Here is a 12,019-nt window from a genome sequence, read left to right on the forward strand (position 1 = left end):
ACAGAGGGACACTGGGACATGGAGGGACACAGGAACACAGAGGGACACAGGGACAGGGTCAGTCTGGGGACAGTGGGACATGGAGGGACACAGGAACACAGAGGGACACGGGGACAGGGTCAGTCTGGGGACATGGAGGGGACAGAGGGGACAGGCAGGTGACATAGGTGACACACAGGTGACACAGATGGCACACAGCTGACACTGAGCTGACCGAGGTGACCCAGGTGACACAGAGGTGACCCAGAGGTGACCCAGAGGTTACCCAGAGGTGACACACAGGTGACTCAGGTGACCCAGGTGACACACAGGTGACCCAGGTGACACACAGGTGACTCAGGTGACCCAGGTGACACAGAGGTGACTCAGGTGACCCAGGTGACACACAGGTGACCCAGGTGACACACAGGTGACTCAGGTGACCCAGGTGACACAGAGGTGACTCAGGTGACCCAGGTGACACACAGGTGACCCAGGTGACACAGGTGACACAGAGGTGACCCAGAGGTGACACACAGGTGACACAGAGGTGACTCAGGTGACCCAGGTGACACACAGGTGACCCAGGTGACCCAGAGGTGACACACAGGTGACTCACTTGAAGCGCTCAGGTGTCAGGAAGTTGAGCAGGTGGAACAGCTCCTCCAGGTTGTTCTGCAGCGGCGTTCCCGTCAGCAGCAGCTTGTGCTCGATCTTGTACCCGTTCAGCACCCGGAAAAACTGTGGGGACACCGAGCTCGGACCCCAAAATACACCAGGGACACCCCAAAATACACCAGGGACATCCCAAAATACACCAGGGACATCCCAAAAACACAGGGACACCCCAAAATACACCAGGGACACCCCAAAAACAACCGGGGACACCCCAAAATACAGCAGGGACATCCCAAAAACACACCAGGGATACGTCAAAAACAACCAGGGAGACCCCAAAATACAGCAGGGACACCCCTGATCCCCCCCGCTCCGACCCCAAAACCCACCAGGGACACCCCTGACACTCCCCTGGGCACCTCCAAAACCATACCCGGATTTTGGGGTGTCGCCTACATCCATACCCAGATTTCGGGGTGTCCCCCACCCCTCATGCCCAGCATTTTGGGGTGCCCCCCACCTTGGTCTGGTTGTTTTTGAGGCCCTGAGCTTCATCCACCATCGAGGGAACCCCCCCACCCACATCCCCAGGTACTGGGGTGTCCCCCCCCACCCCAACACCTGGATTTTGGAGTTGTTCCCTACACCCATACCCAGGGTATTGGGGCGCCCGCCCCCCCCCCACCCTCATGCCCAGTTTTTGGGGTGCCCCCCACCTTGGACTGGTTGTTTTTGAGGCGGTGGGCCTCGTCCACCACCAGGCAGGCCCAGCGGATGGAGCCCAGCGCCGCCTGGTCGATGGTGATGAGCTCGTAGGAGGTGAGCAGAACGTGGAACTTCACCTGAGCCTCGCGCTGGGGGGGCACGGGGAGGGGTCAGGAGAGACCCCCCGAACCCCAGAACATGGCACAAACCCACCCTGAACCCCAAACCATGGCACGACCCCATAGAGACCCCCCCGAACCCCAAAACATGGCACAAACCCACCCTGAACCCCAAACTATGGCACGACCCCATAGAGACCCCCCTGAACCCCAAACCATGGCACAAACTCACCCTGAACCCCAAACCATGGCACGACACCATAGAGACCCCACCCCGAACCCCAGAACATGGCACGACCCCATAGAGACCCCCCCGAACCCCAAACCATGGCACAACCCCACAGAGACCCCCCTGAACCCCAAACCATGGCACAAACTCACCCTGAACCCCAAACCATGGCACAACCCCACAGAGACCCCCCTGAACCCCAAACCATGGCACGACCCCGTAGAGACCCCCCCCGAACCCCAAACCATGGCACGACCCCACCCCGAACCCCAAAACATGGAAAAACCCCACTCCAGACCCCAAAACACAACACAAACCCACCCTGAACCCCCAAACCTCCCCCAAACCCCAAAACATGGAAAAAAAATCCCATCCAGAACCCAAAAGGGACACAGGGGTCCAAGTGCCACCCGCCTGTCCCCCAGGTGTCCAAGTGCCACCCCCCTGTCCCCCAAGTGTCCAGGTGCCACCCCCACGTCCCTCAGGTGCCCAGGTGCCACCCCCATGTCCCCAAACAATCCAGACGTCCAAGTGCCACCCGCCTGTCCCCCAGGTGTCCAGGTGCCACCCCCCTGTCCCCCAGGTGTCCAAGTGCCACCCGCCTGTCCCCCAGGTGTCCAAGTGCCACCCCCCTGTCCCCCAAGTGTCCAGGTGCCACCCCCACGTCCCTCAGGTGCCCAGGTGCCACCCCCATGTCCCAAAACAATCCAGACGTCCAAGTGCCACCCCCCTGTCCCCCGGGTGTCCAGGTGCCACCCCCCTGTCCCCCAGGTGTCCAAGTGCCACCCGCCTGTCCCCCAGGTGTCCAAGTGCCACCCCCCTGTCCCCCAAGTGTCCAGGTGCCACCCCCACGTCCCCCAGGTGTCCCCAGCCCAGCTCACCTTCATCTTGAAGGCCTTCTTGCCTCCCTTCATGGCATTGTCATCGAAGGAGAACTCGTTCTCGCGGATGATGGCCCTGCTGTCCTTGTCCCCGGTGTAGGTGACAACGTAGAAGGCCGGGGCCCACATCTGGAACTCGCGCTCCCAGTTGATGATGGTGGAGAGCGGGGCACTGACGAGGAACGGGCCCTTGGTGTGGCCCTGGGGGACAGCGCGTCACACGGGGACACGGGGACAGCCCTGGGGACACTGTGTCACAGGGGGACACGGGGACAGCCCTGGGGACAGCCCTGGGGACACGGGGACAGCCCTGGGAACACTGTGTCACAGGGGGACACGGGGACAGCCCTGGGGACAGCCCTGGGGACACGGGGACAGCCCTGGGGACAGCCCTGGGGACAGCCCTGGGGACACGGGGACAGCCCTGGGGACACTGTGTCACAGGGGGACACGGGGACAGCCCTGGGGACAGCCCTGGGGACACGGGGACAGCCCTGGGGACAGCCCCGGGGACAGCCCTGGGGACAGCCCTGGGGACACGGGGACAGCCCTGGGGACAGCCCTGGGGACAGCCCTGGGGACACGGGGACAGCCCTGGGGACAGCCCCGGGGACAGCCCTGGGGACAGCCCTGGGGACACGGGGACAGCCCTGGGGACAGCCCTGGGGACACGGGGACAGCCCTGGGGACACTGTGTCACAGGGGGACACGGGGACAGCCCTGGGGACAGCCCTGGGGACACGGGGACAGCCCTGGGGACACTGTGTCACAGGGGGACACGGGGACAGCCCTGGGGACAGCCCTGGGGACAGCCCTGGGGGTGTCCCTGGGGGTAGAGTGTGGGACAGGACCTTGGGAAACTTGGGGACAGGTGTGTGACAACAAGGGACCAGACAGGTGACCCCAGCAACTTTATGGGCAACCCCAATGACCAGATGGGCGCCCCCAGCCCCACCTGGGTGCCCTGACAGGTGTCCCCAGCCCCACGTGTGTACCCCCAGCCCCACCTGGGTGCCCTGACAGGTGTCCCCAGCCCCACGTGTGTACCTGTGTACCCCCAGCCCCACCTGGGTGCCCTGACAGGTGTCCCCAGCCCCACGTGTGTACCCCCAGCCCCACCTGGGTGCCCTGACAGGTGTCCCCAGCCCCACGTGTGTACCCCCAGCCCCACGTGTGTACCCCCAGCCCCACCTGGGTGCCCCGACAGGTGTCCCCAGCCCCACGTGTGTACCCCCAGCCCCACCTGGGTGCCCTGACAGGTGTCCCCAGCCCCACGTGTGTACCCCCAGCCCCACGTGTGTACCCCCAGCCCCACCTGGGTGCCCTGACAGGTGTCCCCAGCCCCACGTGTGTACCCCCAGCCCCACGTGTGTACCCCCAGCCCCACCTGGGTGCCCTGACAGGTGTCCCCAGCCCCACACAGGTGTCCCAGCAGGTGCCCCCCAGCCTCACCTCCTTGTAGAGTGAGTAGAGGAAGACGATGGTCTGGATGGTTTTGCCCAGCCCCATCTCGTCGGCCAGGATGGTGTCGGTGCTCTGTGCCCACGAGAAGCGCAGCCAGTTGAGCCCCTCCAGCTGGTACAGGTGCAGGGTCCCACCTGTGGCTGTGATGAAGCGTGGCTGCGTCTCGTACTTCACCGTGGGCTGTGGGGACACACGGCTGTCACCACACCGGGACGGGACACCCCGAAATCATCCGGTGGGGTGGGGACGATGTGGGGGTGTCAGGGGGATCAGGTGGGGACGATGTGGGGGTGTCAGGGGGATCAGGTGTGTTCAGGGCACCTTGAAATCATCTGGTGAGGTGGGGACGATGGGGGGGTGTCAGGGGGATCAGGTGGGGACGATGTGGGGGTGTCAGGGGGATCAGGTGTGTTCAGGGCACCTTGAAAACATCTGGTGAGGTGGGGACGATGTGGGGGTGTCAGGGGGATCAGGTGGGGACGATGTGGGGGTGTCAGGGGGATCAGGTGGGGACGATGTGGGGGTGTCAGGGGGATCAGGTGGGGACGATGTGGGGGTTTCAGGGGGATCAGGTGTGTCAGGGCACCTTGAAAACATCTGGTGAGGTGGGGACGATGTGGGGGTGTCAGGGGGATCAGGTGGGGACGATGTGGGGGTGTCAGGGGGATCAGGTGTGTTCAGGGCACCTTGAAAACATCTGGTGAGGTGGGGACGATGTGGGGGTGTCAGGGGGATCAGGTGGGGACGATGTGGGGGTGTCAGGGGGATCAGGTGTGTTCAGGGCACCTTGAAAACATCTGGTGAGGTGGGGACGATGTGGGGGTGTCAGGGGGATCAGGTTGGGGGGGATTCAGGTGTTCAGGGCACCCCAAAATCATCCGGGGGGGGGGGGGGGGTGGGAATGATGTGGGGGTTTTGGGGTGCTCAGGTTTGGGGTTGCCCCAGGTTTTGGGGGTTCCCCCTGGGTTTTGGGGTGCTCAGGTTTGGGGTTGCCCCAGGTTTTGGGGGTTCCCCCTGGGTTTTGGGGTGCTCAGGTTTGGGGTTGCCCCAGGTTTTGGGGGTTCCCCCTGGGTTTTGGGGTTCCCCCAGGTTTTGGGGACACTCACGTCGTTGGTGGGGGACTCAGGGGGTCCTTCCCCCGGTGTCTCCTTCTTCTTCTTCTTGTAACGCCGGGGCTGGGCCGGGTCCTCCCCCATGAACACCTCCCTGGGGACACCAGGGGACATGAGGGGACACACCAGGGGACACGAGGGGACACGCAAGGTGTTTCCAGTAGGCACAACCCTGTATCCCCCAATGTCCTCCATGTCCCCAGCGTCCCCAATCCCCCCAGTATCCCCAGTGTCCCCAATCCCCCCAGTGTCCCCAACGTCCCCGTGGCCCTCACCGGTGTTTCCAGTACGCCAGCTTGTGCAGGTCGTAGTCAGGGATGGGCATCTCGTCCTCCTCCCAGGTGGCCTGGTCGTAGGGCAGGTCCCGCCACTTCACCAGGTAGTGGTACTGCCCCTTCCGGTCCACGCTGCGCGGCACCGCGTCACCCGGGGCAGGGGACAGCGGGGACACCCCGGGGACACCCCGGGGACAGCTCAGGGACACCCAAGGGACACCCCGGGGACAGCTCAGGGACAGTGGGGACACCCCGGGGACAGCTCAGGGACAGCCCAGGGACTGCTCAGGGACAGTGGGGACACCCCAGGGACACCCTGGGGACATCCCAGGGACAGCAGGGACACCCCGGGGACACCCCGGGGACAGCTCAGGGACAGCCCAGGGACAGCCCGGGAACAGCCCAGGGACACCCTGGGGACATTCCAGGGACACGCCGGGGACAGCTCAGGGACAGTGGGGACACCCCGGGGACAGCCCAGGGACAGCTCAGGGACAGTGGGGACACCCCGGGGACAGCTCAGGGACAGCCCAGGGACTGCTCAGGGACAGTGGGGACACCCCAGGGACACCCTGGGGACATCCCAGGGACAGCAGGGACACCCCGGGGAAACCCCGGGGACAGCTCAGGGACAGCTCAGGGACAGTGGGGACACCCCAGGGACACCCCGGGGACAGCTCAGGGACAGCTCAGGGACAGTGGGGACACCCCAGGGACACCCCGGGGACAGCCCAGGGACACCCCGGGGACAGCCCAGGGACAGCTCAGGGACAGTGGGGACACCCCGGGGACACCCCGGGAACAGCCCAGGGACACCCCGGGGACATTCCAGGGACACCCTGGGACAGCCCAGGGACAGCTCAGGGACAGTGGGGACACCCCGGGGACATTCCAGGGACACCCCGGGGACAGCCCAGGGACAGCTCAGGGACAGTGGGGACACCCCGGGGACATTCCAGGGACACCCCGGGGACAGCCCAGGGACACCCCGGGGACAGCTCAGGGACACCCTGGGGACATTCCAGGGACACCCTGGGACACCACAAGGACACCCAGGTACAGCAGGGACACACCAGGGCACCCAGGGGACTGGGATGTGTGACACCCATGGGTGACAACTGGCACCCACAGGGACACCAGACACCCATGGGGACAAGTGAGTGTCCCCAAGGGCACGGGGCACCCGTGGGTGACATCCGAGCAGCCCTGGGGACACAGGGACAGCCAGCAGCACTGAGGGGCCTGGAGGGGGTGGCACTGCCACCAGGGTGTGGGTGACAGCAGGGACAGGGACAAAGGGGTCACGTGGTGACAGGGACACAGAGGGGACACGGGGTCACCTGAGGACAGGGACAGGTGGGGACAGAGGGGACACCTGGAGGGGACACAGGGTCACCTGGGGACACAGAGGGGACATGGGGACACCTGGGGACAGGAACACGTGGGGACACAGTGGGAACACCTGGAAGGGACATGGGGACACCTGGGGACATGTGGAGGGGACATGGGGACACCTGGGGACAGGAACACGTGGACAGGACATTGGGTCATGTGGGGACAGGGACATGTGGGGACAGAGGGGACACCTGGAAGGGACATGGGGACACCTGGGGACATGTGGAGGGGACATGGGGACACGTGGGGACAGGGACATGTGGTGACACAGAGGGGACACCTGGAGGGGACATGGGGACACCTGACAGGGGATGTAGGTGAGGACACAGAATGTAAATGAGGCCACATGGGGACAAGGTGACATGGAGGTGACACGGGGTCACCTGGGGACAGGGAGGTGACAAAGGGACACACGGACAGGACACGGGGTCACCTGGGGGACACAGAGAGGATGTGGGGACACTTAAGGTGTGACCAACGTCCCCACAGGTGCCACCAATGTCCCCAAACCCCTCCCATGGCCACTCCCCTCACCCACCCCGATGTCCCCACACCCCCTCAGAATTTTGGGGTGTCCCTGTGGATTTTGGGGGTGTCCCTGGGGATTTGGGGGTGTCCCTGTGGATTTTGGGGGTGTCCCTGTGGATTTTAGGGGTGTCCCTGGGGATTCAGAGGGTCCCTGTGGATTTTGGGGTGTCCCTGGGAATTTTGGGGTGTCCCTGTGGATTTGGGGGTGTCCCTGGGGATTCAGAGGGTCCCTGTGGATTTTGGGGGTGTCCCTGGGGATTCAGAGGGTCCCTGGGGATTCAGAGGGTCCCTGTGAATTTTGGGGGTGTCCCTGGGGATTTTGGGGGTGTCCCTGGGGATTCAGAGGGTCCCTTTGGATTTTGGGGGGTGTCCCTGAGGATTTTGGGGGTGTCCCTGTGGATTTTGGGGGTGTCCCTGTGGATTTGGGGGTGTCCCTGGGGATCCAGAGGGTCCCTGTGGATTTTGGGGGTGTCCCTGTGGATTTTGGGGTGTCCCTGGGGATTCACAGGGTCCCTGTGGATTTGGGGGTGTCCCTGGGAATTTTGGGGTGTCCCTGTGGATTTGGGGGTGTCCCTGGGGATTCAGAGGGTCCCTGTGGATTTTGGGGGTGTCCCTGTGGATTTTGGGGTGTCCCTGTGGATTCAGGGGGGTCCCCACCTGTGGTTGATGATTCGGTGCACCGTCATCCACTCGGGTTTGATGCCGTAACGGTAGAAACGTTCCTCCATCCCCCCAAAAAGGGGGTCCCCCCCTGCACCCCTCTTCTCACTCTTGGGGTCGTCGTCCCCGGAGCCGTAATCCAGGGGAGGGGGCTCGTCCATGTCGTTCTTCCGTTGGTAGTTCCGGTACATCACCAGGTGGAAGATCTCCAGCTGCGCCCCGAAAAAACACAGGGGGACAACCCCCAAAATTAAAAGGGAACACCCCCAAATTTAGAGGGGAAAATGGTGAAGTTTGAAGGGGACAACCCAAAGTTAGAGGGGGCGGACCAGAGTGAAAGGGGGGCACCCTGAAAGTTAGAGGGAATCACCCCAAAGTTAGAGAATCACCCCAAAATTAGAGAATCACCCCGAAATTAGAGAATCACCCCGAAATTAGAGCACCCCAAAGTTAGAGGGAATCACCCCAAAGTTAGAGGGAATCACCCCAAAATTAGAGAATCACCCCGAAATTAGAGAATCACCCCGAAATTAGAGCACCCCAAAGTTAAAGGGAATCACCCCAAAGTTAGAGGGAATCACCCCAAAATTAGAGAATCACCCCGAAATTAGAGAATCACCCCGAAATTAGAGCACCCCAAAGTTAGAGGGAATCACCCCAAAGTTAGAGGGAATCACCCCAAAGTTAGAGAATCACCCCGAAATTAGAGAATCACCCCGAAATTAGAGCACCCCAAAGTTAGAGGGAATCACCCCAAAGTTAGAGGGAATCACCCCAAAATTAGAGAGAATCACCCCAAAATTAGAGCACCCCAACGCTAAAGGGAATCACCCCAAAGTTAGAGGGAATCACCCCAAAATTAGAGAATCACCCCGAAATTAGAGAATCACCCCGAAATTAGAGCACCCCAAAGTTAGAGGGAATCACCCCAAATTTAGAGGGAATCACCCCAAAGTTAGAGGGAATCACCCCAAAATTAGAGAATCACCCCGAAATTAGAACACCCCAAAGTTAGAGAGAATCACCCCAAAATTAGAACACCCCGAAGTTAGAGGGAATCACCCCAAAGTTAGAGGGAATCACCCCGAAATTAGAACACCCCAAAGTTAGAGAGAATCACCCCAAAGTTAGAGGGAATCACCCCAAAATTAAAGGGAATCACCCCAAAATTAGAGAGAATCACCCCAAAATTAAAGCACCCCAACGCTAAAGGGAATCACCCCAAAGTTAGAGAGAATCACCCCAAAATTAGAACACCCCGAAGTTAGAGGGAATCACCCCAAAGTTAGAGGGAATCACCCCAAAATTAAAGGGAATCACCCCAAAATTAGAGAGAATCACCCCAAAATTAGAGCACCCCAACGCTAAAGGGAATCACCCCAAAGTTAGAGGGAATCACCCCAAAATTAGAGAATCACCCCAAAATTAGAGCACCCCAAAGTTAGAGGGAATCACCCCAAATTTAGAGGGAATCACCCCAAAGTTAGAGAGGGCATCCCAGTGTTTGAAGGAAATCACCCTCCTGAGCCCCCCCAGGTGTTCCCCCATATTTTGGGGTATCCCCTCCAGATTTTCGGGGTCCCTCCCGATATTTTGGGGTCCCCCAGCCGTACCTGCAGCTCCTTGATCCAGGAGCAGTGCCAATAGGACAGCCCCACCCACCTGAGCCCACCCCCCCACCCCATACTTTGGGGTATTCCCTCCCAGATTTTTGTGTCTCCCCCAGATTTTGGGGGTCCCTCCCGATATTTTGGGGTCCCCCAGCCGTACCTGCAGCTCCTTGATCCAGGAGCAGTGCCAATAGGACAGCCCCACCCACCTGAGCCCACCCCCCCACCATACTTTGGGGTATTCCCTCCCAGATTTTTGTGTCTCCCCCAGATTTTGGGGGTCCCTCCCGATATTTTGGGGTCCCCAAGCCGTACCTGCAGCTCCTTGATCCAGGAGCAGTGCCAATAGGACAGCCCCACCCATTTGACGAAGAACTCTCGCTCCGAACGGCCCTGCAGGGCCTGGGGGGGCCCCTCCTGTGCTTGGGGGGTCCCTGGGGGGGCCACGGGGGCGGGGGGCTCCCCCCAACGCCAGTACAGGATCTTCTGTACCCGCCCCTTCAGCACCGGGCACTGCGGGGACATCGGGGACGGTCAGGGGACATCGAGGGGACGGGGGACAGGGTTGTGCCCCAAGGGTGGTCCCCGCGTTGTCCCCATGTGGCCTCGGTGTCCCCCGGTGTCCCCACAATGTCCCTGTGACCCGGTGTTCCCCCCTCTCTTGTACTCGCAGTGTCACCTCCACGGTCACGCTTTGTCCCCGTGTCCCACTGTCCCCATGTCCCCCAATGTCCCCAATGTCCCCAATGTCCCCGTGTCCCCGTGTCCCATGGTGTCCCCATGTCCTTGTGTCCCACTGTCCCCCACTGTCCCCGTGTCCCATGGTGTCCCCAATGTCCCTGTGTCCCCATGTCCCCTATATCCCCCACTGTCCCCACGTCCCTCCATGTCCCCATACCCCCACTGTCCCTGTATCCCCCCATGTCCCCATATCCCCCCATATCCCCATGTCCCCCCATATCCCCATGTCCCCATGTCCCCATGTTCCCCCATATCCCCACGTCCCCCCATATCCTCATGTCCCCCCATATCCCCACGTCCCCCCATATCCTCATGTCCCCCCATGTCCCCATGTCCCCACATATCCCCATGTCCCCATGTCCCCATATCCCCATGTCCCCATATCCCCATATCCCCATGTCCCCCCATATCCCCACGTCCCCCCATATCCCCATGTCCCCCCATATCCCCATGTCCCCATGTCCCCATATCCCCATATCCCCATATCCCCATATCCCCATGTCCCCCCATATCCCCACGTCCCCCCATATCCTCATGTCCCCCCATATCCTCATGTCCCCATGTCCCCCCATATCCCCACATCCCAGCAAACCCCTCCATGACTCCATATCCCCACTATCCCCATATCCCCCAACACTCCTCCATGTCCCCACATCCCCCCATATCCCCATACCCCCCCACAGTGTCCCCCCACCCCGTGTCCCCCGCCGGGCCGTACCGTGCAGCGGGGACAGAGCCACTCCCCGTTGGGGACCTCGGGCAGGGGCGGGTTCAGGCAGTGGATGTGGTAGGAGGACACGCAGGCGTCACAGCACAGCAGCTCCCCGCCGTCCTTGCACACCCGGCAGTATTCCATGTGGTCATCTTCCTCCTCCTTCTCGCCCTCCTCCTCCTCCTCTTCCTCCTCCTCCTCCTCTTCTTTCGCCTCCCACTGCACTCCTTCTTTCTCCTGGGGATGGTTCGGGGTCAGTGGGGTGACCCCAGAACTGCCCCACAGGGATGGGCAAAAAACTCCAGGGAACGGCCCCAGAGCAGACCCCAAACCTCCAGGGAACGGCCCCAGAGCAGACCCCAAACCTCCAGGGAACGGCCCCAGAGCAGACCCCAAACCTCCAGGGAACGGCCCCAGAGCAGACCCCAAACCTCCAGGGAACAGCTCCAGAGCAGACCCCAAACCTCCAGGGAACGGCCCCAGAGCAGACCCCAAACCTCCAGGGAACGGCCCCAGAGCAGACCCCAAACCTCCAGGGAACGGCCCCAACACAAACACAAGCATGAGCAAAACTCCAGGGGATGGCCCCAAAACAGGTCAGGATGCCCCTAGTGCCCCCCAACCCTGTCCCAATCCCCCCAGGATGCCCCCAGACCCCATCCCAGTCCCCTCAGAGCCCACCCCAGTCCCCCCAGTCCCTCAGCTCACGCAGTGGGGGCAGCTCCAGCGGCCCTCGGGGGCCCGGTCCAGCTCGGGGTCCAGGCACACCAGGTGATAGGCTCGGGGACAGGTGTCACACAGGATGATCTCCCCCCCCTGCTGGCACACCTCGCAGTAGTCCTGGTGGTCCGTCTCGTAGCCATCGCCCTCCTCCTCCGGGCCAGGCCCTGCGGGGATGGTGGCACGGCTGTCACCGCTGTCACCGTCACCGCTGTCACAGCGCCGGCGGGGGACACAGGGTGTGGGGGCAATGGGGACATGGGGACAGGGA

General features: G+C 62.0%; 1 protein-coding gene across 1 annotated transcript in view; it reads right to left on the reverse strand.

Moving 5' to 3' along the window:
* The window catches only part of CHD3 (chromodomain helicase DNA binding protein 3), a 52,561-nt gene that overhangs the window by 26,466 nt on the left and 14,076 nt on the right, over positions 1–12,019 (reverse strand). Inside the window, exons 9-18 of the mRNA XM_062512183.1 lie at positions 11,737–11,915; positions 11,035–11,265; positions 9,891–10,088; positions 7,963–8,177; positions 5,383–5,514; positions 5,102–5,201; positions 3,984–4,175; positions 2,532–2,732; positions 1,314–1,451; positions 599–720 (exon numbers count right to left, since the gene is read on the reverse strand). Of these exons, the coding sequence (XP_062368167.1) occupies positions 599–720; positions 1,314–1,451; positions 2,532–2,732; positions 3,984–4,175; positions 5,102–5,201; positions 5,383–5,514; positions 7,963–8,177; positions 9,891–10,088; positions 11,035–11,265; positions 11,737–11,915 (1,708 nt within the window). The remainder of the gene's footprint in view (positions 1–598; positions 721–1,313; positions 1,452–2,531; positions 2,733–3,983; positions 4,176–5,101; positions 5,202–5,382; positions 5,515–7,962; positions 8,178–9,890; positions 10,089–11,034; positions 11,266–11,736; positions 11,916–12,019) is intronic.

The sequence above is a fragment of the Cinclus cinclus genome, chromosome 34, assembly GCF_963662255.1.
Source record: "Cinclus cinclus chromosome 34, bCinCin1.1, whole genome shotgun sequence".
NCBI lineage: Eukaryota > Metazoa > Chordata > Aves > Passeriformes > Cinclidae > Cinclus > Cinclus cinclus.